This window comes from Protopterus annectens, chromosome 7.part0, assembly GCF_019279795.1.
Source record: "Protopterus annectens isolate FY-2018-M chromosome 7.part0, PAN1.0, whole genome shotgun sequence".
In the NCBI taxonomy this organism is placed as follows: Eukaryota; Metazoa; Chordata; order Ceratodontiformes; family Protopteridae; genus Protopterus; species Protopterus annectens.
The window spans coordinates 399,757,231-399,784,562 of NC_056739.1; the positions used below are offsets into that span (position 1 = coordinate 399,757,231).

Consider the following 27,332-nt stretch of genomic DNA (forward strand, 5'->3'; position numbering starts at 1 on the left):
TGGACAAGACCAAATCCATTAGAAAGTCTGACCAACTGTTTGTCTCCTTTCACCTAAGGGCCTTGGAGAAGGCAGTGTCTAAACAAACTATAGCATCATGGATTTCTAAAGCCATCTCTTCATGTTGTTATTTTCATGAAAAAGAATTATAACTGCCAATGGGAGAGCTCAATCTGCTAGGGCAGCTGCTTCTTCAGCAGCCTTTTTAGGGGGGTTGACTACACTTCCATTCTGGAAGCATCCACCTGGTCTTCAGTACATACCTTTACAAAGCATTACAAGCTAGATTTGATTTCTAGAGCCAGAGCTGGGTTTGCTAGGTCAATTTTACAGGGTCTCATAGACCCGGCCTCTCAACCTAACTCCCAGGCTCATACCTAAACCTTTGGTACTCTCCCTACAGTTACGAATACTGCAACATGAGAATAGAAAAACATAGATTAGTTGTGTAAGAACTTCCCATAACCTTAGATGTCCTTTTCTTCCATGTTGCAGTATTCAGTCCCCCCTCCTACTCCCTCTTATCCTGTTTATCCTTCTTGTGTGACATTTCCCTGTCTTCTCTCCATCAAGACAGGGCACATCAACATGCATATACCTCTATAAGGTACCTTCTTACCTGGTAGCATATGTGGGTCTGAAAAGCTTCGATTTTTTGCTTCCCAGGGGTACTACTGTATGCGGCACTCATTTCTGAAGTGGGTTTGTGCAGATGTCACTTTTATAGCCTATGTTGGTTTGTGGCTCTGACATGCAACTTCGCATGAACCTTTGATCCTAAGACTTTGGTATACTGGCCGGATGTCCGGTGCTGCAGGCAGTGACCTCCCTACAGTTATGAATACTGCAATATGGAAGAGAAGGACATCTAAGGTTAGTTCTTACACAACTAATCTTTTTTTCTTGTTTGAGGGTTTTCAATAAAACAAAAAGTTTGTAAGATGTGACATAGGCCGAAATGGATGTAAGAAACAACTGTATAAAAGTTTAACCTGCCAAGTGTATGCATGTAACACAAAAGCTGGAACTAGACATTTAACAAAAAAACTGTTATACATAAAAAGTGAGAATAATAACATTTTAATATAATGATGCTTTCTCTAATGTCTTTAAATGAGTAGTTAACTAGATTAAATAATTTAGAGTACAAATAGTTGTGTTACAGAAAACACACCTGGAAGGAACTGAACTTGTGAATTTCATAAAGAAAGGCATTCAGGATGGTTATTCAGAGGAATACCTGGGACAAATGAAAAGGAGTATGTATATTAAATGCAAGAGGAGCTCCAATAGTGATAGAAGAAGATACAAAGAATAATAATTGCAGATTTGTAGTACTAAGGGGCTACTGGCAAGGGAGGAGGGGTACACTGGCATGTGTTTATATTCCACCTAAAACTGCTATAATGGAGCTTAAGAAAATTGTGGGAGAAATAGTCAGCTTTCAGCAATGAATATTACTTGTAGCTGAGGAGTGGAATTTGATTTGCAGCAGTGAAGATGTTTCTAGGGGGGCTCAGAAGGCAAAGTATAACAAAGGAGGGAAGACTTTTGAAGAAATGTATGAAAATATTTGGCATGGATGTGAATTTAGTGGTTTACCATCACATTGTTGGGAAACAGTTACGCAAACTTGGAAGGTTGAAAGGCACCTCCTCCAAGGTGTCGTAACTGCAATTTTTAAATGGTTGAACCCACAACACCGAATGCCCTCTAGCATTCACTCTTGTGGATTCATCATTTTGAATGGAGATCACGCTATAGTGGGCATTGGGAAAGTTACCTTTTCCCTCACTGTAGTGCGATCTTGGAGTTTGTATTATAAGTAGGGGGTGTGGGGGGGCTTGCCCCCCTGCAAAACGTTTGTAGCACATAACATAATTTTGCTACACTAATGCTATATATCGAAGCATTGGGCACTTTAACTACAACTACTTTCTTCCTGGATTTCCATTTCTGACATCGGCCAAATGTGGAAGGTCAAGAATGCCGCTGTACTGTAGTGAGAAGATGTTGAATTCAAAATTGCGTTTCAGCAGTTTCAGCATTTTACTTCTGAGTTATTTTGGTTTTCGACATAATGGGTTGCATAAATAAACACAATTTTCTACTTCATGATAGTAAACTGAATTCAGTACTAGAAGTTTGGAGTGAATATACATATTATTTCCCAACATACAAAAACTGGGCTAGGCTAGACAGAATTTACATTTCATAGGAACATGTGGATTTTATTTATTTCATTTATTTATTTAACATTTGTTTACCGGGAAAGTCCGACTTGGAACAAAGCCAATTTTTAGTGGAGGCCCGGGGAGAAAAGCTTCAGATGCATGTCTTTGTAACGTGGGAGGGACCCAGAGGAAATCCACACGAATGCAGGGAGGACATGTAGACTCCGCACAGAAGGCACCCCAGCTGAGAATCAAACCAGACAACCTCTTGCTGAGAGGTGACACTGCACCATCCATTTAAATTTAATTTTATATTTTTTATTAATAGATTTCATTGAAGGTCTTGCTGTGCACTCAATAATTGTTTCAGATCATGAGCCAATAATAACTAAAATAAAAACACAGGGTAATGAATTAAAAATGAGACACTGGAGCATTCCCACCTAGTTGTTGAAAAGAGAGGAATTTAAGAATTGTGTAGTAAAAATTATTCAGGAGCCATTAGAGAAGATAGAAGTTTCTTCTGAAAATATAGCTAGGGAGTGAGATGCAATTGAAGCAGAGTTTAAACATAGGGTGGAAATAAAAGAAAGGGAGATGTGGCTAAGAAGTAACAAGTATTTAGATGGACTGACAGATGTTAAAGTATTGCAGAATAGGGTGACTCTCACAGAACAAGGTGCAACTGCAGAATGCTAAATGGAAAATAAGGGATTACCTGGATAATATGCATGAGTTTACAAACATTGCTGTAAAGCAACTGTTTTTTGATAACTCTAGAGCACAACTCCTCAGGCAACAGCAAGTAGAAAAGGCTGTCACCAAGCTTTGGGAGCCTATAACAAGGAAGATAAGAGATACTGTAGGAGTATTAGAAATATTTCTGAAATTCTATGAAAGTTTGTATATAGCAGAGAAATATGGAAATCAAGAAAAGGTACAAATGGAAATGTTTATGGCATAATTAAATATGCCAAGGTTAGAGGTAGATGAGCCTCAATTACTAACAGTTAAAATAGGGGGAGATGAGATAAAAATGGTGATGTATAACCAATCTACAGGAAAGTCCACAGGAATAGATGGTATTCCTGTAGAAGTTTTGAAGCTAGGAGGGGAAAAAAACTGATAACTTATTGTTAAACAAAACCTTCCAGATCTTTAAGAGGAGGAGAAGTACGAACATCATGGAAGAAAGTGGTGATAGCTGTAATACCTAAAGAGGGTAAAGATCCATCAGATCCAGCTTCATACAGGCCCATTTCAATACTAAACCATGATTATCAAATGTTTATATAGTGGCTAAAATAATGGCAAAAGTGATGACGAAATTGATAAATCTGGATCAATGTGGTTTTGTGGATGGAAAGCAAATATTTAACATTAACTGAACATTGGTGATTCAGAGGGAAGCAGAATGTAAGAAAATACCACTACTGGTGGGTCTTCATACAGAGAAAGCATGTGATAGAGTACGCTGGGGGTTTATGAGCAAGGCAACAGAAGCATTTGCATTTCCCTGATAAAATTATTAGGTTGAATATGGGAGGCTATATGATGGCTCAGAGGTGAAAATTAAAGTGTGTGGGTTCCCTTTTGATAATTTCTGTTTGAGCAGAGGAACCAGACAGGAGTGTCCCCTTTCCCCTTTGTTATTTGCAGTATATTTAGAACCATTGGCAAAGAAAATAAGGGACTCACAAATTTTAAGATATCCGCGGTGGTGCTGCGGTAGCGTATTCACCTCACAGTAAGACGCTGTCCGGTTCGACTCTCAGTTAGAGCGTCTTCTGCATGGAGACATGCGTGAATGGGCGTGCCTTCGTTGAAGGTTGTGCATCAGGGCTGGCAACTCGGTACGTAAACATCAACTGCCAATCATTAGCGGACCGGAGTTCCGCTGTGGCGAGCCCTAACCGGGAAAAGCCGAAAGTCACAACAACAACAATTGGTATGGTAATCAAGAAAAGCTGGCTGTATTTGCAAATGATATTATTTTATATCTGATGAAACCAGAAAAAGACAGTACAGTGTTATGGAAAATGTTGATAGTTTCAAATCTTTTTGGGATACAAAATTAATGAAGCTAAAACAAAGGCAAAACAAAAGCAATAAATTATGTACCCACACACAAATTGGTTCAGCAGCAATATCCATATTTATGGGGACATGATAAAGTGAAGTATTTAGGAGTATGGATTAAAAAGGATTCTGGTGTGGCAGCTAAACGTGTGACATGACTAAACAAAAAATAATACAGAAACTGAGAAACTGGAAGCTGTTATATGGATATCAGTAATAAGATACAAGCAGTTAACATGTTTTTAATCCATTTAGTCTTACACAGATCAGGCATATTTTTATCAACCAGAGGAGAAGTTGTAGATTGCAGTTAATAAAGAGCTGAAGGATTTTTTCTGGGAGGGGAAATGGCAAGAGTCAAGTGGGACAAGCTGATTCTTCCACCAGAACAAGGCGGATTGGGATTACCCAATTTGAAGGGGTATTTCAGAGCTACATAATTAGGCTCCAGTGCATAGCATAAGAATAAGCCTATAATTCAAAGTGGAAAGGGATGATGCTGAAATAGGGGAGAAGCTCGAGAGACTGGGATCTTGGATGCAGACCTTTAAGGAGAATAATAATCATACAGATTATTTTCATAAAGTAGCAGAAAGTATTCTAAGAACTAAGCCAACATGGGAATGGATAAAGGCGATTCTTCCAATAAGGATGGCTGCAATTAGGGATACAAACAATAGGCAAGAGGGGGCTGGAATTTATTGGAGAAAACCAGCAAAGGAACCAAGGTATTGGGATCAAATAACTAGAGAGGGAAAGGAAACAAAATGGGAAGATGCCAGGAATTTATTTGGACTCCAGGTAAGAGATTGCTTTCTCATCAAGGATTGATGTCAGGGTACAGGCAAAGAGAAAAAAATGGGGGGGGGTCGTAAATGAAAGACCAGCACTGTAGAGTTTTTAGTACAATGTAGAAAAGAAGCTGCTGTTAAAGAAGGAATACTTAATAGTGTAGTGTACATTGCATGATAACTATAAGAATCAATCAGAAGAGGTTAGAAAGGATTGGGAAGAGAGCTTGGATAAGCTATTCACAAGGAGACAATGGGGGGATATATGTATATCTCCCAAATGTGCAACAAAATTTAGAAGCTTTAGGATTTTTGTTTGGAAATGTTTACATAGGTATTTTTATACCCCAAGTAGATGGAGAATTTTTGCCTGAGGTAGACAGTAAATGGTGGAGGTGTGATGGTGAAGAAAGAGGTAATTGGGAACATATTCTCTGGGAGTGTAATGAGTTAGTAGACTTTAAAGATTTCCTGCAGACTGCTCTGTCAGAGCTAGTGGGTGAGCAATTCGGTGTAACTAAGGAAATTATTTTTTTCTGAGCTATTATATAGAATTGGAATTGCCTAGACATAGTAAGGCTTACTGAGTCTAATTATGGTGGCTGCCAAAACCAATTACTAGAAAATGGAAATCAAAGTCTAAACCAACTGTGCTATAAGTACTGAATATAGTAACGGAGAGAAAACTGGAATTAGTATGTTTAGAAAAGGGTAGAAGCAAATTACATTGGAAAAAATGGAAATTGTGGGAACAATACATATAGGGGAGGAATTAGGTTTAAAAGAAGGCAAGACTTGAATGAGCTATGTAATTTGACTAACAATGATTGGGTAGATTGTAAGTGATGTATAATGTTTGCAACTAGAATTGCTTCAGTATGGTTTATGATGGTAAATGCTTGCAACTGAGATTGGTCAATATGGTTTGTTTTCATTTATATAAATGAATGATTGTCTAAGTCATAAGTGATAATTTAATAAAGATATTTCTTGTTTAAAAAAAAAAAGTAATACACTTGTTTCAGTGCATGTTTTCCCATCTGGGTAAGAGGCTTTAATGTGATTCAAGAGGGCCGTCTTATAGGCTTCATCCTGTAATTCCCCCCACAACCTTCCACAAGTTGTTTAAGGAAGTACTCCTGACTTATCAGAATATGGGACTGGCAATTCCATGCCTAAAAGCCAGGGTGGCTAAAGCATACACCTTCCTGCATCTATTGGGTAATCTGTTTTCCCCATCATTAGGGAGAATGTTGCATCCTGGGGCTACTCCAGCTGTTCTGGCAGATTCTAACAACACTGTATGTAGATATGCAATTGAGATTCTGTATAAGAATGAGGACTGCACTTTATAGAATTAGCCAGATCTCTTAAGGGTGGGGCTGGGGAGTCTGGCTCCAGGGAGACAGTGGTGGAATAGATACCAACTTAGGAGATAGCAGTCCCAGAATATCTGTGGCTCTTCTGGGATGCATTGACTACATTATATGATCTTCATAAGTGAGAAAATCTCACCAAAGGGCAGGTTTCTGGTGGAGAATCAGATGCCATAGTGTCTTCACTGCTTTTGTCATAGGATAAAATAGATGACATCTGTAGTCTAGATTCCTCTCCTCAAACTCATAAACAATGTGGCCAGAATTGTTCTCAGGAGAAAATTGTCTGTCTTTTGACACAGCTGACCATGCCAGAGAAATTTACGGACAATGAAGGAATTGAACACAGCCCGGCAATGGCTGAGAAAGTCATGAGGAAGCAAGGGTGATGGGAGGGTTAGGCAGTTCACCTGATGGAATTGTGGGTCTGCACTGCAGAAGGAGCCCTAGATTTACATACTTGTGCATGGGTTTTCATGCCTGTGGTGAAACATCCCTAGGCTTACTACTTTTAGTGCAGTGAATGTCCTCCTCCTCTTCCTCCTCCTCAGTAACTCTGTTTGTCATCTATAGCAAGGGGACCTCTAGGATCTTTTGGTGTGGAGGGGCATACAAGGCTGGAAACATAATGGCCTCAGTGGGTACTTTACAAGAGATCTTGGCCATAATGGATGCCAGGGCTGGGGCCTGATTGAGCAACTCCATGGGGCTGCTGTCCTTGGACCTTGCATTCCTGCTGGAGTCATCTGCCTCAAAGTATACCCTGCTCTTCTCCCTACACTTTTTTTTTTTTTAGGGAAGACACTATCCTAAGGGCTTCAATGGCATGGCCAACATTTGCATAGAGGGTTATGGGACAGGACAGACCTCCTCATTGTTCTAGCAGTCTCATGTCCTGACAAGTCTCCTAATATAAAATGTTTTGGTCTAAACCAAGAAAATAATTTTACTGACCTGCATGGCAAGTGTGTTTAGAGGAAGTGCTCATGCCCTAAACCCTTGTACTGGTTGAATGCCATGCAAGTGTTAAACAAAGCAAATTGGGCCAACTACCTTAACTCTCAGGAAAAGGATTGAATAGGTCCCCAGTGGAGTAGTCTGAAGCCTAGGCCAACAAACTAATGGATGCTGTGTTCTACTACATGGGCTATGCAGTCAGCAACATGGCAAGAAATGAGTAAAGACAGTACAGGTAGATATCACATATATAATAAGTATATGAGGACGTTTTCAAATCAACCAGGGAGAAAGGGTGTTCGCTCAAAGACTAGCGGCACATCAGACCTCAGCATGTCTGCAGTAGAATTCCTTAATGTAATAGATGCAAAAGTGAGCCATACAAAATAACTTTATAGTTGACTTTAGGCTATTAATGTTTTACCATTGAAAAGCTACTATAACCCAGGTTAACTCAAGATTCTTGCTCTTCTTACGCAAACAGGTACAGATACTTTTTTTTTATGAAGATCAAACCAGTCTCAGTGAGCAAGGACTATTCAAATGTGGGATACTCTGTGGGAAGGGAAGCATAAACAAAAGTTACTTAACATAACAATAGATCTTTTTCATTTAGTCCATCTAATCCAACATGGGGGCTCACGAGCTGCTTGTCAGATCAGACTGTGCATTATCAGATGTTCTTCGTGTTTCACTGTTGCAGTCATTACATTTGGGTTATCTGCCTGCAGGTAGCCCTCAACCGGCCTGAATATCAAAGTCTTGGATCCCTGCGTCAGATGCTGTCTCTTCTTCCATGAACGTCGGTTGTCAGGGGTATAAAACATGCACCCGACGCCATTACATCAGTCTTTCTTGCAGCGCGGTGCCCGAAGCAGGAGCAGTTCGCAAGTGCCGGTTGTCCGACTCCTGAAATTTTCATTTTCAAGTTTCAGAACCAAAGTCTTCAAAAAAGCTAAGTACCCCATTGGGGATCCTTTTTCTGCTCTAAACCAATGTAAGTAAAAGTTAACAATTGTATTACCTGTGGAAAGCAAACACCTCATAAAGATTTTCATTCGTACTGCATTCCTAGCTTAGGCCCAGACCACAACCTCCCTCGCTGTCGGTTTTGTGCCTTATTCAACCCCCAAACTATTCATCTGTTTATTTTTGCAGCAAATTATTTCAGTACTCTGTTTAACTATCCAGAAATGGCTTCGGTAAGCCATCTGACTGCCGACATTCCGAAAAAACGTAAAGACAGAGACAGACTGCATAGGTCCAAAGCTACTGACGACACTGCCGTTAAGCTAGTCACTAGTTTGCCAGTATTCAGTGAGGAGCTTTCGCAGCCCCTGATACCTGCTACTTCAGATTTGCAGGCCTCTACTGAGACCCATTTGGAGTTCGGTATGCTGCGAGATGCTTCTTTGACCATGGAACCTGTGGATGTCTCTACCTTGGATGGGTCCGGAGCTGCTGTACAGGCACCAGGTTCTGAGGGTGTATTCAGGCCTACTGACTTGCATTTCAAATCGACGCCATCTTCTTCTTCAAGACCTAAAACTCAACCAACGCCTAGAAAACCGACATCCAAACCACATGGTCAGGCCCATATGCCTAAAAAAACAAAAGATTAGAATGGCTGAAGACCTTATTACCTTAATTAGGGGAAGACAGCCTTCGCCCTCTAAGAGACCTAGAACTGATTTTCCTTCTGATCAGGATTCTGAAATTTCTGTTTCTTCTGATTACCAGGATTTGCCCTTATCTACCTACGAGGATTCTGATGTAGAGGATTCCATTCCCTCTGCTTCCCCCCAGAAGATTTTTCTTTTGGTGAAACCTTGCACACTCTTAGGGAGCATTTCCGCTGGGAAAGCCAGGATTACTCTGACTCCAAAAAGAGACTTAGGGAATTCTTAGTCCTACCTCAACACAGGCCTTTAGCTATCCCTCCTGTCCTGGATGTTGTAGATTATGCTTTCTTGGAATCTAGCCTGGCCCCAGACACTTTACCTTCAGCTCCCAGGAAACCTGACAGGTAATACAGAGTACCTGACTCTCACAAGTTCCTCTTCAAGAATCCTACTGTGGACCCAGAGACCATTTCCCAAGGACCTAAAGGCATTAAGGCTACTACAGCCAAAAACCCTACCCCCTCTGATAGAGATTCCAGGGCCTTGGACAGATGGGGTAAGAAGGTATACACTTCTGCTACTTTGGCCATTATGGCCTTAAACTGCTAGTTTCATATGTTAAAGTAGCAGCAGCATATTATGGGACTACTTAAACAGAAAATTATGTTGATTCCTGACTGTGCTGAACATAGAGAATTACAGGATTTAATGCATTCTGCTGAACAAGTTGGTAAACATACTTTACAATGTGGTTTTGACTCTTTAGAAGCATCTTGCAGGGCTGCTGTCACTGGGTCTGTTCTTAGAAGGCATGCTTGGCTTAAGGAGCAAAATTTGCCAGATCATGTTAAAGCTAAATTACTGGATGCTCCCTTAAACCAAGGCCGCCTGTTTGGCAACAAAGCAGAAGTTCTTAAAAAGATGGAGGAAAAAAATAAATCTATGCAAACTGTTAGATTTCCTGCAAGTACAGCCTCCCAGACTTAGTAGGCATTGGTCTTCTAAGAATTGGTCCTTTCCTATCTCTTCTAGGCCTTCTCAGTCCAAACCCAGGAGCAGCAGACCACCTAGGCTACAGTCTCAAGGTACTCACAGACCTAAGCAGTGGGGGGGGGGGCTACCACTTTCAAAGCTGGAAGTAGTAAGACACCCCCCTATGGAAAAATGTCATTATGACTTAACCTTAAACCTTCCAAGCCCTGCTCAACTACCTGCTCCCTTAAAAGGAAAGATCGCCCTGCATGCAAAAAACTGGGAACACATTACCCAGGACAAATGGGTTTTAAATATTGTTTTCCAAAGATACAGATTCCACTGCCACACCTTAGCAACCCCCAAACGGTTGGCCAGACCTACCCCCAAATCAGTGGGCAGAGGCCCAACAGCAGGTTCTCTCTCTTCTAAGTATCAGGGCTATTCAACCTGTTCCAGCAGAAGAAAGGGGACAAGGTTTTTACTCAAGACTCCTGGCGTCCTATCCTGGACCACTCTATTCTAAACACCTTTTTGGTAATCCCAAAATTCAAAATGCTAACACTTCAGCAGCTGTTTCCTATGCTAGGCAAAGATGCCTGGTTGGCAACCCTAGACTTAAAGGAAGCTTACCTGCACATTCCAATAAGGGAATCTTGCAGGAAATACCTACGCTTCAGAGCAGGCTCAATGCACTATCAGTTCTCTGCACTTCCCTTTGGCTTATCTACTGTGCCTAGGGTATTTATAAAGTGTCTCGCTCCAGTCATTGCATTTTGCAGGCAACAAAATATTCAAATATACCCATACCTGGACGATTGTCTAATACAGGCAGAAAGCCAGGACATGCTACTAAAACGCCTGGCATTTGTAAAGAAACTTCTAACATCTCTGGGGTACACCATAAATGAAAATAAATCTCATCTAGTACCTGCCAACAAACAGTATTCCTGGGAGCAAGCTTGAACACAACTTCCCAGATGACTTACCTCACGCCAGAGAAACAAGTTTATTTGACAGCCTACTTCAAAATTCTGGCCACAAAGACCCAGCTATCTGCAAGGAAAATCCTGCAAGCCCTGGGGTTCATGGCCTCTTGCATTCTACTAAATCCATATGCAAGACTGCATATGAGGAAACTGCAATGGTATCTAAAAAGCCTATGGAGTCAACATTCTCAGGACCTGGAATCAATGATTCCTATCATTCCTTGTATAAAAACAGAGTTCCTTTGGTGGACAGAGGCCTGCCCAAAACAAGGAGCTCCCATTCACTCTACCCCCTGCCACCCAAACCCTAAAAACAGACGCATCAGACTATGCATGGGGGGCTCACTTGGCAGGGCAGGGCAGTGCATTCAGGGCAAATGGAACCCGAGTCAGATGCACTTGCACATCATTCAAAAAGAAGTGTTAGCTGTACAGAATTCCCTGACAGCCTTCAAGGACCACATTCTTCCAGGACAGTTATTGGTAAAGACAGACAACACCACGGTTATGTGATACATAAACAAGCACAGGGGAACCCATTTGTACCCTTTCTGCAGACCAGCCATGGCTCTGTGGAACACAGCCTTGAGCTACCAAGTGCACCTAGAGGCTCAATTCCTGCCAGGCAAGCTAAACTCACTGGCAGACAACCTAAGCAGAAATCTCATGGACCCACACGAGTGGAAACTGGAACCAAAGATATTCAACCTTTTGGGAAACAAATGGGGGAATCCAGAGATAGACCTGTTTGCCTCCCCTCAGAACTACCAATTGGTCAAATTCTGCACAAGGACTCCCCACAGTCAAGCTTGGAAAATGGATGCCCTGTCCTTCACCTGGGAAAGCCTCTCAGTTTATGCCTTTCCCCCTGTGCCTCTCCTCTCGAAAGTTCTGCTAAAGATCAAACAGGACAAACCAAGGACAATACTGATTGCACCAGACTGGCCACGCCAGCACTGGTACCCCCTCTTGTGCAGTATGTCACTGCTGGAACCATGGCACCTGCCTCAGACCCCTTCCCTGCTGTCCCAACAGGAGGGCCAGATTCTGCACCCTCAGCTTCAAACCCTGAACCTTGCAGCCTGGCTAATTACTTGAGCTCTCCAATAGCATCCCTCAGTAAGCAGGTGCTAGATATCATTCTGGGGGCAAGGAGGCATAGTACTAGAAAATCCTATGCTGAAAAGTGGAAAAGATACTGTTCCTGGAGCCAGAGTCAGGAGATGGGCACAACGGTGCCCAGCTTACCACATATCCATCAGTACTTAACCTCCTTTTGAGCCAGCTGGAATTGCAGAGTTGAAATTCCTTTCTTGGAAAACAGCCTTCCTTCTAGCCATCACTTTAGCAAGAGGAGTGTCTGAATTACAGGCCCTCATGGCAGTGGAGCCCTTCATCATCTTCCATCCAGACAGGGTATCCCTCAGGACCAATCCTTCTTTTATACCCAAGATGATGTCTAGTGTGACCCTTAATCAGTCCATTCATTTGCCTACTTTTTTTTCCCAAACCCACAAAACAAAGGGGAACAAATACTGCACTCTTTGGACGTGCACAGACAACTTAGATTTTATTTGGACAGGACTAAGCCTCTCAGAAAATCTGAACAGCTGCTACTTGGCTTTGCTGCAGGGGCAGAAGGGAAGGCCATTTCAAAGCAAACCATCTCTAAGTGGATAGCCCATTGCATTCATTTCTGCTATAAGCACCATGGAAAACCTACCCCACAGGGGATAAGATCACATTCCACCAGGGCTGCATCTACCTCTACAGCCTTTCTCAGAGGTGTCCCTACCAGGTACATCCTAGAAGCTGATACCTGGAGCTCTGTACATACCTTCACCAAGCATTATCACATGCCTACTTTTTCTAAATCCATAGCTGGTTTTGCCACTGCAGTCTTGCAGGGCTTAATATATGGTCCTAATGCTCTCTAACCTCCTCCTCCCTTCCTTAGCTTTGTGAATCAACCCAAATGTAATGACTGCAACAGTGAAACACGAAGAACGTAGTACAGTTGTGTACACTTACCATAAATGTAGATGTTCGAGTGTATTCACTGTTGCAGTCCTGGTTACTCTCCTTCCAGCCCCCTGACTTCTCTTGGCTATACCTTTCTTCTTGTTTAGTGTTTTTCTGCTTTCTGGTGTATTTGCTTTTTGTTGGAGGTGTAACCTAACATATAACTGCTTCCCATTCTGGGGGCACCTGACATCTGGGGCAAGAAAAACTGATGTAATGGCATTGGCTGCATGTTTTATACCCCTGATGACCTGATGTCATAGAAGAAGAGAAAGTATCTGACACAGGGATCCAAGACTTTGATATTCAGGCTGGCTGAGGGCTACCTGCAGGCAGATAACCCAAATGTAATGACTGCAACAGTGAATACACTCGAACATCTACATTTATGGTAAGTGTATACAACTGTACTTTCTCCAACTTCAAGTTCCTTTAAGAATTATCCACTCCCATAATGCATTACTGTATTGTTTGCCACTAATGAAAGGACATGATCACTCACAAAGAACTGCTTCACCTCATTTTTTCTGTAGAAGTAGATTAGTCTGTTTATCCAAAAAAAAACTTTAATAGTTGCTTTTTCTTTCCTGTAGTATTTTTTTTTTTTTTTTTTTTTTGCTAAGCTTTAATTTTTTTTTCCTGGTTTGTGCCTTCCCTTTGGTAGTTCTTCCCCACCACTACTTTTGTTTGTGTGTAGTGTTATGTTGTTAGAAACGTAACAGATGTATAGTTGCTTAGATAGTCAGAATAACCAGAAAGTAAGGGACAAACCTCTGAATAAATACCAAGAACCAGAAATGTTCCAACATCTTTACCCTTAATACTATGAATGCAGTCCAATAGTGGATAAGTAATAAAAAGCTTGGCTCCAAGCACCATATAATAAAAGCTTTAATCTACGATACAAGCACAAAGAACGTTGAGCACTTTTATCCCTAGTAATAAACAGGACTTCTTCAGGAGTATTACTTATCCACTGTTGGACTGCATTGGTAATATTAAGGGTGAAGACCTCAGGACATTTGTGGTTCTTGGTGATTACAGAGTCAGCTACTATATTTACAGTTTTTTGGTATTTACATAGAATAGTTAAGATGAGTTCTGTGTGTTTTTGATTGTTTCTCGAATGTCAGCATTTTCAGAAATATTAAGCAACAGAGAGGCAAACTTGCTTTAAGAAATGTGCAGTGTTCAGCCGTAAGATTCCTCCTCAAGATCTTCACAATTTTTGTGTTTGTTTTTTTGGAGAGCTTTGGCAGATAGGAGGAACAAGCTGATTTTAAAAGGCCATCTGATGCCTGATCTAGAAGTAACTAAGTGTAAGCATAAGGATTCAGATTTAAGAAAGAGGCATGGTGAATCCTCTGCACTAACTTCGACTCTAGATGTCTCAAGATTTAAGAAGCACAGGTCCCTCACTCCTACTTCCATGCCATCTCAGGATCTGGAACCTCTGGATCCTATCACTTTTAATGACTCCCCAAAAGTCTTAGCTTCCATCAGAAAAAATAGAATTTCCTCGGCTCTTTGCATGCAGTCCTTTAGGTCTTACAGGAACACCTTTGAAGCCTATCTGGATCATCAGATACAGAAGTTTTTGAAGATGCTGATAGAGATGGGGGTCATTCCATCTCTTACAGCCCAAAGGTGATTGGATCTACCCAGATGCCCCCTATTCTTGCTCCCTGAATAGGATCAGGAGCACTTACTATGTCAGTGTTTGCCATGTACAGAGAGATATGATATCCTCAGACTTAACTGCCTGAAAACACAAGGAAGCCTACACCTGTTAGTTCCAAATGAGTTTAACCTGTAACCCTCTGTCATGAAGAGTGCCAAGGCAGGGGTCTGGCTGCACATTCAACAGTGGACAAAAGGGCCCTAAGTTAATAGGAAAAATATGCTAAATGTGGTATGACATCAAGAACTCTCCATTAAACATGGTCTAGGCAGCAAACTGTACAACTTGCTGTGTTTGTCACACCCCCCCAATTCCAGTCCAACTCACAGGGCATTAAAAAGACTGTGGATGTCTAGTGTCATAGTAGGGACAAGTGAAAGCTCGGCAAGTGGAAAAGGATCTGCACAGGTCTGTTCCTTCCCTTGAGATAGGCTCAGCTTGGTAGTAGAGAGAAAGGATGAGGATTCCCAGGGCCTACTTTCAACATTAGAGGCACGCCCAGGGACTCGGGTGGGGGCCCTCTTCATAAGAGGGAACTTAACAGCTGTGTGCTTAAGGGCAGCAAGATAGGTAGCATGTACACTTTAAAGCCTTATTCTCAAGAAGTGTTGCTACCTTGCTGAATGCACATACTATTTACAGCAGGTAACAAATGGGATATGATGAGGGAAATCACCACATGTAAGGGTTTGGAGGATTCTGATTCATTGGAATCGGTGCAAAGCAGAAATCTGAGTTGGAACCTGGCCTTGTATTTTCCTTATTGTACTACCTTCTCATTTCTGCCTCACCTTGGTGAAATCTGGCTGATCCCTGTACTGGGTCTGTTCATCACTACAAGCTTATAACCTTTAAAAGTAGGACTTCAGTTGCTCACAGCAACACCCTGAAGTTACTGGATTAATCTCTCTTGAATTCTTACTCTGGACTCTTAAAATAAGATAGGTCTTCTGAGTGTCATGGTTGGCTCTCTAACACCACTTCTCTGGCAGGTCACTTAGGTCTAAGTTTCAAAGGGCAAACCATCAACATACTGCAAAAGGTCTCTGAAAATAAGACAATGCAAAAAAAACTAATTTGCTGGGTAGATTTTTTTTCAGACAGAACTATACTTGTCTGGCTAAATTTAGCCCATTTGAGTTGAATATTACACTGTAGTCATAACACTTGTATAATTAAATGTTATGTATGGGGTGTATTTTTTAAATGTTGCTTGTTGGCCTCCGAATACGAGTACCATGTAATCTATTAAAGTGACTGTTGTATATTAATTTTGTTCTATACTTCATATTCTCTGTTTCTGTTGATGCTGACATTTTACAGGTTACCAGTCAGTTTGAAAACTTACAAAATAATGTAGCAATGTTTGCACTGGAATTTGAACTTTTGCCAATGATAGAATGTTTCCTAGCACCACAAATACTTATTTTTAGTGTGCTATTGCCTGAAGGTAGCACCTGCCAGTCTTTGTAACTGAGCTACAATAGTAGCTGCAGTGACATGTCCAAAATAAATTTTTAGCGTTTTTTACTTATGCTTTTTTTCCCTTCCAAGTATGGAAATAGCTACTTGCAGTGGATGTAAAAAGTGTACACACCCCTGTTAAAATGCCAGGTTTTTGTGATATAATAAAATGAAACCACAATAAATCATTTCAAAACTTTTTCCCACCTTTAATGTGACCTATAACCTGTACAATTCAATTAAAAACAAACCAATCTGTTAGGGGAAAAATATAAAAAAGTACAATAAGCTGATTAACCCCAAATTTCAGCTCTCCTAATAGGATTTTCCTGATATTTACTCAGTTGTCTTCTACAGCAAAAGCCATGGTTCGCAGAGAGCTTACAAAACATCAAAGGGATCTCATTGTTCAAAGGTATCAGTCAGTTTCCACAGCATTAGATATACCGTGGAACACAGTGAAGACAGTCATCAAAAAGTGGAGAAAATATGGGACAGTGGTGACGTTGCAAAGAATTGGATGTCCCTCCAAAACTGATGAAAACACAAGACGAAAACTGGTCAGGAAGGCTGCCAAGAGACTTACAGCAACACTGAAGGAGTTACAAGAATTTATGGTAAGTACTGGTTGTGTACTATATGTGACAACAACCTCCCGTATTCTCCATATGTCTGGCCTATGGGGTAGGGTTGCAAGACGAAAGCCTTTTCTTGTACAGAAAAACATCCAGGCCCAGCTAAAATTTGCAAAACAATACATCATCTCCCAAAAGCATGTGGGAGAATGTATTACGATCTGATTTTTGGCCACAATTCCAAAAGGTACATTTGGCGCAAAAACAACACTTCACATCATCAAAAGAACACAATCCCAACAGTGAAGCAAGGTGCTGGCAGTATCATGCATTGGGTTGCTTTTCTTCAGCTGGAACTGGGGCTTTAGTCAAGGTGGAGAGAAGTATGAACAGTTCCAAATACCAGTCACTTTTGACCCAAAACCTTCAGGCATCTGCTAGAAAGCTGAAGATTGAGAAATTTCACCTTTCAACATAACAATGACCCTAAGCATACATCCAGATCAACAAAAGAATGGCTTCACCAGAAGAAGAAAGTTTTGGAATGGCCCAGATCTTGACCTGAAGAGGGCTGTGCACAAGAGATGCCCTCACAATCTGACAGATTTGGAGCAGTTTTGCAAGGAAGAGTGGGCAAATATTGCCAAGTCAAGATGTTCCATGCTGATCGACTCCTACCCAAGAAGACTGAATGTTGTAATTAAATCAAAAGGTGCTTCAACAAAGTATTAGTTTAAGGGTGTGCATACTTATGCAACCAGCTTATTGTGTTTTTTATTTGTTATATTTTTTCCCCTAACAGATTTGTTTGTTTTTCAATTGAATAGTACAGGTTATAGGTCACATTAAAGGTGGGAAAAGTTTTTGAAATGATTTATTGTGGTCTCATTTTTTTATATCACAAAAACATGGCATTTTAACAGGGGTATGTACACCTTTTTTTATATCCACTATACTTAGTATCACCCCTTAGCTGAATTTAACAAAACATATTTCACAATATAGTATTAGTGGATTTAAAGAACAAAAATGTTTTAAAGAGCAAAAATGTCTCTGGTGTTAAAAACAAATCACTCGTCTTTTTCTTGGTCTTCCATATTGAAGCTAGGCTCTTATCGCATCCTGACACTGCTTAGTAGTAGTAGTAGTAAATAGTATCTGTACTACTGTTTGAAGTCTGCATATTAAAGGAGTTGTCCTCTGTCCTTCAGTTAAGGATTATACCTTTTTTTTGTCTCCTAGGTGATATAAATCCTATGAATGGGTTGCATACAGCCATAATGTATGATGAACAGCCACCATTTCCTTTATCATCACATAATGTATCCATGAAACAGCAAACTCCTTTAACTGGATTGGAAGCTGTGTCAGCGAAGGTTCCAGTATCAGACAAACATATCCTACAAAACACTGCCTTACAAATACAAGAGGTTTTAGATCGATCAAACAACTTAAGATATGCAGAGATAAGAAACCATGATGAGGCAGTCAGTGTTACATTACCTACACATGGAAACACTGATACAGGTAACCAGTTGCAAGTCCCTAGTAATGAAGCAAAAGTTTCAAGAAGGTCTAGGTCTTCTAGTCCTCAAATTGCTAGTAAAGCAGAGCCAAGAAATACAAATGAAAGGACATCTTGTCTAAGGAATGATATTGAAAAGAAGCAAGATAGAAGCAAAGATAGATCTGTGAGCCCAAAGAAGACTGGAAGTCCAATTCGATTGGAGAACAGTGTAAGTAAAAGTAATCAAAAACAAAACAGGGGTAGGTCAACCAGTCCACAGAAAACTCACACAAGAGAAGATAGACATGCATCAGACATTTTTAAGGATGGAAGAACAGACAAAGGAGGAAGAGTAATTAATGCAGGAAAACATGAACAGCACGAGTATTCAAATCAAAAGAATGGTAGACCAGAAAATGTAAGAACAGAAGATGCCTACTACCATGTAAAACCTGAGAAAACTGATAGACATATCTCAGAAAAAAAAGATTTTGTGCAACAAAAATCATCATCAGGTGAAACAAGCAGGCATCTTATTAAGCATAATGACAAATCAAAAGCTGCATCTGTAGAAGAAAATAAAAATGAGTTAAAGCAATGTATTTCCAACACAAAAGAAAGTGTGAAGAAAACAGAAGGACATGTTACAGAAAATACACATATAGCAACCACAGAACCAGAGGGTTGCTCTAGAAGAGAGCATAAAGAAAAAGAGAAGGAAAGGACTAACAGAAATCAACAAGTAAATGAAACCAAAGATGACAGAAAGAGAATACCTCAAGATGCCGAGCCCATTGCATCTGCAACAAGGACACCCATTGTTCCAGGACCATGGAAAGTTCCAAATAAAAACAAAGTTGCAGACTCCTTGTCTGGCACGCATCAATAATTTCTGGATAAAAGCTGACCTTTTCAGACCAGATGCAGTGATATTCTTACCTTGCAGCTCTGCAAATATTTCTGAAAGTTTTGATTTGTTTGAAAAAGTTGCTTAGTATCTCACTTGCATGAAGGAGGTAACTCATTTTAGTGAACAATATGAGCTACAGAAGAGGTTTGTTTCACTACAACTCATTTACTGTTCAAGTAATATTTCCAATGCAAACAGTTTAAATATGGTCTATACTATTATGCTTAAATATGATTTGAAACTGTGATAACATACTTGGTGAAATCATAGTCATGCCATGTCAACTGTGCCTTTTAAAACATGTTTGCATTAAAAAGAGCATGTTGCATGTTTATATCAAAAGTATTTTAAATGCTGTTATTCAGCTTCTACATAATAGAACAATAACTTCTTGATATTTTGTTAACTTATAAACCTGCATTTTTTTTTTGGGGGGGGGTGGATAATAAGCAAACCAATGTAACTTTTTTCATACTTTATATGGTATACATAACTAATGGATGCTAGTAAATTCAAAATATTTTGAAATATTTTATAATTCACTGTGAAGCTGTGGAGTTCAGTCAATGAATGTTGTTCATTTCACTATTCTTTTTCACATTACATGAAGGAAGTTATATTTGGATGGTGGCAGTATTCTGCAAAACATATATATATATATTTCTAGGAAAAGGATACTGTACAATGACTTAGCTTTTTGTTATTTCATTTAAATTCATTGTAAACATCAGTTATAGATTTATATTGGTGACAAGTGCAATCATTTATAAAGCTTGTGCAAACTCTTAACTTGCTAGTACCTAAGGAAAGGAAGTACTTTACAAAACTACCCTCTAACATTTAAAAAACCCAGTTTTAATAGATCTTTTAACTATGTTATGACCTTTTTTTTTTTTTACTTTGAAAGGAGAAATTACTGCGGTGGTGATGCTGCGGTAGCGTTGTCGCCTCACAGTAAGACGCTGTCTGGTTCGATTCTCAGCTAGAGCGTCTTCTGTGTGGAGACATGCATGAATGGGTGTACCTTCGTTGAAGGTTGTGTGTCAGGGCCGGCAACTCGACATGTAAAACTCTACTGCCAATCATTAGTGGACTGGAGTTCCGCTGTGGCGACCCCTAACCAGGAAAAGCCGAAAGACACAACAACAACTTTGAAAGGCGAAATTAACTGATAAAGTAGCATTTGAAATTGTTTCATTGTGGTTTTACATATATTTTGTAGAATGCATATGTATGAAATTGATTTACTGTTTAAATAGTATGGCCATTTAAATGTTCTCATCTGTAGTCATTACATCGTGAAACCACTCTCTTAAAAATAGTGTACTGATTTACTATGCAGGATACATTACAGTACTTTCCATTTTAGACTACAGTAACTAAACAAAGATGTATAAGAAAATCACTTACCTGTATTAAAAATGTAAACTTACTCTTAAAAGATCTGAGATCCATACCAAATCGTTACTTGTGACTTCATTTCTGGAGTACAACAGGTACATTAAAATAAAATTGTATTTATTTCATGCTGTAATCTGCTGTCAAATTTTAGAGGGTTCCACCAGATTGTACGAGCTCTTTGAATTAAATGCACTGATGAAATATTTCCTGATACATACATACCTTTGAACAATATTTTCTTACAAATTGTTCACAGGATTTGCTAACATTTCTTGAATTAAAGTTTCACTTATGACAGCATACTGATTAACATTTAGCATGCTTGATGCACTACTGGTTGTTTAATCGTGTACCTCTTTGACTTCAAAATTTCTGCCAACTGTGTATTCACAATGAGTTTGTGCCACAAGATGATATATATATATATATATATATATATATATATATATATATATATATATATATATATATATATATATATACACACACACATACATACAGTAGGTATATGTGCTACAAGATACTCTGTATACAGTTGGTATTACCTTTTTATTTTTGTTTTGTATAGATAACATTAACAGTGTTATAAATGAAAATACTGCCTAAGGAAATGTTAAGGAAAAATTTCTCACTAGAAATTTACACAAAACACTGATGTACTGCACACACACAGCTTTCTATAACAAATCAGTTTTTTTACAACTACAGAATGTTGTACACAGCTGCCCTATGGGTTCAAAGAAATAACAACAAATATTCTGGCACTGGTTTACTCTTGCTTAGATTATCAATCTACTGTAAAGTTAGTTTGCTTTGAAACTATTATTTAATTGTGGACCTAATTTTGCTGCACTCATTTTCATTTGTAATGTTCATTTTGTTAAGCAGTAATATAACTTCCATGTAATCAGAGGTGAACAAGCAAAATTTGCAGTTTCCACTAGTTGTCAGCAGTTCAAACTGGATTAATGACTGTAGAAAGAAATATTAATGAAAAGGACATGATCATTTACAAAACTAAAAAGGGAGCACTGTGATTATCTCAGACCAATGCAAAAGTGTACATTAGATAGAGAAAGGCAGCTACCTCCAATGTACGTGTTTATTAAACCAGCAATATGGCATGTCAATGGCTGTTACTTTGAAATTTCACTAATAAAACATTACAGTGAGGCCTGTACTGAGGGCTTTTTCTGTTTTGATATGGATGGCTGCCTTAATGCAAGAACAAGCCCTTGGTGAGTATAAAATGGGAAGTGTGTATGTATGTATATTAAAGAGAACTGTAACAAAATTGAAGCATTTTAAGTATTTTAATAAAAATGTAAAAGAAAACTATTGTCAGGGAGAGTAAAATACATTTAAGTAATTGCAATTTGATGGATGTCTACAAATGATGATAAATGCACTGAAACAAAGATGGCGTCAAGCTGTGAACTAAACTGTTTTACTAACCTTATCAGCATCATCTTTTGGAGTTTCTGCAATAACTAGGGTTTTCTGGTACATTTGTCATAAGGCCAACACACCAATTACTCAGAAAATTAAACAGCTGAAGGAAACTGCAGATCATGTCAGTTATCCCATACATGGGTACTCATCTGGGACCCTAAGTTTAGAATCATATTACTGGAAGTTTTCTGTTTCCACACTCCTTTGTTAAAAACCGCAGGAGTACAGCTCTTTCATCAGGAGTACTCCTGACCTACATTACTCAAGAAATCTGCATCAACAGAAACGAGACTTGTAGAATCCTAGTTCAAGTTGAAACTTTCCACAGACCTGGCAACTGTGGGACAGGTTAATCAAACTATTCAACAAGTGAACAAAACTCAACTGAACTAAAGCTCAATACATGAAGTAATGTGAAATAACGCACAATATAAATGTATTGCATTAAAAATTAAGATGTGATCAGAACACAAATATTCCTGTCATTTTACTTTCTCCCTTATATTTCATTTTATTAAAGTCTTCACTCCTTAAAGAAAGTCCATAGGCTGAGCACTGTCCAGCAGTACATACCACCCCCATCTCCCAGCAAAACCAATGCCTGTCACTATCCTAAAAGAGAAGGAATGAAATACAGGAGGGAATACAGGTCATGGAGCTCAGTTTCAGATCTCAGCAATCCATCGGTGGTGTCAGTGTTATTCTTTGTTAGTACATATGTTAGCCATCCTTTTTGTTTTTCTTAATTAATGTGCCTAGAATGTCAGAAATTTGTTTAGATTATGACAGACTTGGGTTGGTCTTAAAGTAACCTGAATATAATCCATTAAAATTCTAAAAATATTTCTTCAGAATTCAAGCCACTCTTTTTTTTTTTTTGTCCTGTCAGGCAGAATACAGTGTGTATTTCTAGTCTCCATTTAACTTATTGTAATTAATCAGCCAGTTTAGTAGATGGTATACTTGTGTGCTTATATTTTGTTAATAGAACACTTAAGATTTTATAAATTCTCTGCTTGAGGGATGTTGATTTGGGTGTTTAAAACAAAGTTATGTATTCACCATAATGATAGATCCATGTTGTATGTTTCCATCTAGTTCAACTTCTAGGATGTCAGATCCGAGACCAGCCAACTTCCAAAGACTTCAATCTGCCAGGCATCACCTTCTCTACCCATAGCCCCCCCCCCCCCGCTTCACCAGAAAGTACAGTTGTGTACACTTACCATAAATGTAGATGTTTGAGTGTATTCATTGTAGCAGTCATCACACTTGGGTTATCTGCCTGCAGGTAGCCCTCAGTCAGCCCAAATACCAGAGTCTTAGTATTTCTGTGTCAGATGCTGTCACTTCTTTCATGACATCAGGTCATCAGGGGTATAGAAACAGGCAGTCGACACATTTACATCAGTTTTTCTTTGCCCCAAATGTCAGGACCCCCCAAATAGGGAGCTAGTATATGGTGTGGAAACCACCACCAGTAAAAAGTAAATACCAATACCATTAGGAAATAGCCATAGAGAGGAGAGATAGACAGAGAAAACCAGGGGGGTGGAGGGAGGGAAACCAGGACTGCAACAGTGAATACACTTGAACATCTACATTTATGGTAAGTGTACACAACTGTACTATGTTCTTCGTGTTTCACTGTTGCAGTCATCACACGGGTTGATTCCCAAAGCTGAGGAAGGGTGGAGGCAGTCAAGAAGAGTTAGGGCTGGCTAGTAGGCCCTGCAAGACTGCTGTAGCAAATCCTGCCCTGGATTTGGAAAAGATAGGTAAATGGTAATACTTGGTGAAGGTGTGTACAGAATTCCAGGTTGCAGCTTCCAGAATGTCCCTGGTAGGGACTCCCCTGAGAAATGCTGTAGAGGTAGAAGTAGCCCTAGTGGAATGTGTTCTGATCTCCTGAGTGGTTGGTTTTCCATGGTGCCTGTAGCAGAAATGAATGCAGTGTGCTATGCATTTGTAAATGGTTTGTTTAGAAATGGCCTTGCCCTCTGCCCCTGTTGCAAAGCTGACTAGAAGCTGGTCAGATTTTCTGAAAGGCTTAGTCCTATCAAGGTAGAACCTCAGCTGTCTGTGCATGTCCAAAGAGTGCAGGATCCTTTCCCCTTTATTCTGAGGGTTAGGGAAGAAGGTTGGCAAATGGATGAATTGGTTAAGGGCCACACTGGACAGCACCTTAGGCATAAAGGATGAGTTAGTTCTGAGGGAAACCCTGTCAGCATGGAAGATAAAGGGTTCCACAGCCATCAGTGCCTGTAGCTCAGACGCTCTTCTAACCGAAGTGATGGCTAGAAGCAAGGCTGTTTTCCAAAAGAGGAATTTTAACTCTACTGAAGCAGCAGGTTCAAAAAAGGGAAGTGTGAGCTTTTCCAGTACAAAGTTAAGGTCCCAAGCAGGGGTGGGTGCTCTCCTTGGGGGCCTAAAGTTGTTGGCCCCTCTCAGGAACTGTTTGATGAGAGAGTGAGAAAATAGAGGTGGCTCGGTATTGTAATGAGCCAAAATGGCAGAGGCATGAATCTTAATGGAGAAGGATAGGTCTCTGTGGAATATCTCTGCTAGGTAATCCAGAATTTAGAAGTAAGGAGGGCACTGCTGTGTCCTTTCCTTTAGCCTAAATCCAAGTACAATATATTTTCCACTTTTCTGCATAGGATTTTATCATACTAGGCCTTCTGCGTTCAAGAATGACGTCCAGCACCTGTTTACTTAGAGTTGCTGGTGGAGTATTCAAGAAATAAGCCAGGCTGCAAGATTAAGGGTTTGCAATTGTGGATGCAAAATCTGTCCCTCCTGCTGTGACAGCAGGATCTGGTGTAGGTGCCAGGGTGGCACCATTGTTAGGCTGCGCAGGAGTGGGTACCAGTGCTGGCATGGCCAGTCCGGGGCAATCAGAATTGTCCTTGGCCTGTCTTCTTTTATCTTGAGTAGTACTCTTGAGAGAAGGGGCAGAGGGGGAAAGGCATAGATTGAGAGGTTTTCCCATTGAAAGGATAGGGCATCCACCTTCCAGGCCCTGCTGTGAGGGTTTGTGGTGCAGAATTTGCTTAACTGGTGGTTGTGGGGGGAGGCAAAGAGATCCACCTCTTGGATCCCCCATCTCTGGATTAGAAGGTTGAATTTTCACTCGTGTGGGTCTAGGAGATTTCTGCTTAAGTCGACTGCCACATAATTTTGTTTGCCAGGCAGGAATTGAGCTTGTAGATGGACTTGGTTGTCCAAAGCTGTGCTCCACAGAGTCATGGCTATCCTGCAGAGTGGGTAAAAATGGGTTCCCCCTTGCTTATGTACCACATAACTGTGGTGTCTGTTTTTATCAGTTGTCCTGGAAAGATTAGGTATCTGAAAGCTGTCAGAGCATTCTGTACAGCTAGCATCTCCTTTTGGTTGATGTGCAGGAGAATTTGGCTTGGGCTCCAGTGGCCCTGAATGCATTTGCCAGCCATGTGGGCTCCCCCATTCATAGTCTGATGCATTTGTGGTCAGGATTTGGACAGCGTGGGTAGAGTAAAATGCAGTCCCTTGTGGTTGCATGCTTCTTCCCACCAAAGGAACTCTGCCCTCAGACAAGGTATGATAGGAATGACTGTTTCCAGGTTCTGAGAATGTTGGCACCAAAAACTTTTTAAGTACCATTGAAATTTCCTCATATGCAGTCTTGCATATGGAATTAGCAGAATACATGAGGCCATGAACCCTACGGCTTGCAGTATTTTTCTTGCAGTTAGCTGGATTCTGGTGGCCATTTGCTTGAAGTAGTCTGTCAGATAGACCTGTTTTTCTGAAGTGAGAAATGCCATCTGGGAAGTTGTGTCCAAGCTTGCTCCCAGGAATACAATCTTTTGAGTGGCACCAGTTGTGATTTCTTTTCGTTGATGGTATACTCCAATGAAGTGAGAAGGTTTTTTACAAATGCCAGGTGCTGAAGCAGCAATTCCTGGCTGTCTGCATGAATCAGGCAGTCATCCAAGTACAGGTAAATTTCGATATTTCTCTGCCTGCAGTATACAATGGCTGGAGCCAGGCATTTTGTGAATACCCTGGGCGCAGTAGACAAGCCAAAGGGAAGTGCAGAGAACTGATAATGCATAGATCCTGCCCTGAAACATAGATATTTCCTGCATGATTCCCTAATGGGGATGTGGATTTTAAGTCTACAGTGGCTAACATAGGGAGAAGCTGTTGCAGGGTAAGCATCTTGAATTTTGGGACCACCAGGAAGGTGTTGAGAATTGAAAGATCCAGTATTGGGCACCAAGAGCCCTCTTTCCTGGGTACCAGGAATAGTCTGGAGTAGAAACCCTGACCCCTTTGTTCTACTGGAACTGGCTGAATAGCTCTGATGTTGAGCTGAGAAAGAACTTGGTTTTGAGCCTCTGCCCACAGGTTTGGAGGAAGGTCTGGAAACCTGCTTGGGGTTAGCAGTGAATGGAAATAAAATTTATACCCATGGGATACAATGTTGAGGACCCATCAGTACCAAGTGATGGACATCCAGTTTTTTGCATGAAGGACAAGCTTTCCTCCTAGGGGCATAAGCAATTGGGCAGGGCTGGGAAGTAGAGATGAGAAGTCATTGTGAACTTTTTCCATAGGGAGGTGGCTTACCACTCCCTGTTTTAGAGGTGGGAGCACTCCATTGCCTAGATCTCTGCATACCCTGTGACTGTAGTCTGGGTGGCCTGTTTCCCCTGGGTCTTGTTTGGGAAGGCCTGGCGGAGGCTGGAAAGGACCAGTGTTTTGAAGGGCAATGCCTACTGAATCGTGGTTGCACTTCTTTAACAGTTTGCATAGATTTAGCTCTTCCATCTTTTTAAGAACTTCTTCTGCTCTGGTGCCAAACAAAACATCCTTATTTAAAGGATCGTCTAGTAATTTGTATTTGACATGATCTGGCAAGGTCTGCTCCTTCAGCCAAGCATGTCTTCTCAGTACAGAGCCAGTGACTGCAGCCCTGCCAGATGCTTCTAGGGCATCAAAACCACACTGCAAAGTATGCTTACTAACTTGGTTTGCAGAATGCTTAAGCTTTTGCAAATCTTTATTTTCTGCACAATCTGGAAATATTACCATTTTTTGTTTAACGAGTTCCATAATATGTTGCTGGTACTTCAGCATGTGAAACTGGAAATTCAATGCCCTGATAGCAAGAGTTGCAGTGGTATATACCTTCTTACTCCATCTGTCTAAAGCTCTAGAATCTCTGTCCGAAGGGACGACCTGACATCATAGAAGAAGCGACAGCATCCGATGCAGAAATATTAAGACTCTGGTATTCGGGCCAAATGACGGCTACCTGCAAGCAGATAACCCAAGTATGAAGATTGCAACAGTGAAACATGAAGAACATCAAC

General features: G+C 40.4%; 1 protein-coding gene across 2 annotated transcripts in view; it reads left to right on the forward strand.

The window, feature by feature from the left end:
- MAGI3 (membrane associated guanylate kinase, WW and PDZ domain containing 3) overlaps positions 1 to 19,661 on the forward strand; it is a 2,524,824-nt gene extending 2,505,163 nt beyond the window's left edge. Inside the window, exon 22 of one of the 2 annotated variants that reach the window (XM_044076986.1) lies at positions 17,945 to 19,661. In XM_044076986.1, coding sequence (XP_043932921.1) covers positions 17,945 to 19,098 — 1,154 coding nt within the window. In that variant the 3' untranslated portion in view covers positions 19,099 to 19,661. The remainder of the gene's footprint in view (positions 1 to 17,944) is intronic. The other variant, XM_044076987.1, reaches the window with a different exon arrangement.
- Positions 19,662 to 27,332: the final 7,671 nt, after the last annotated feature.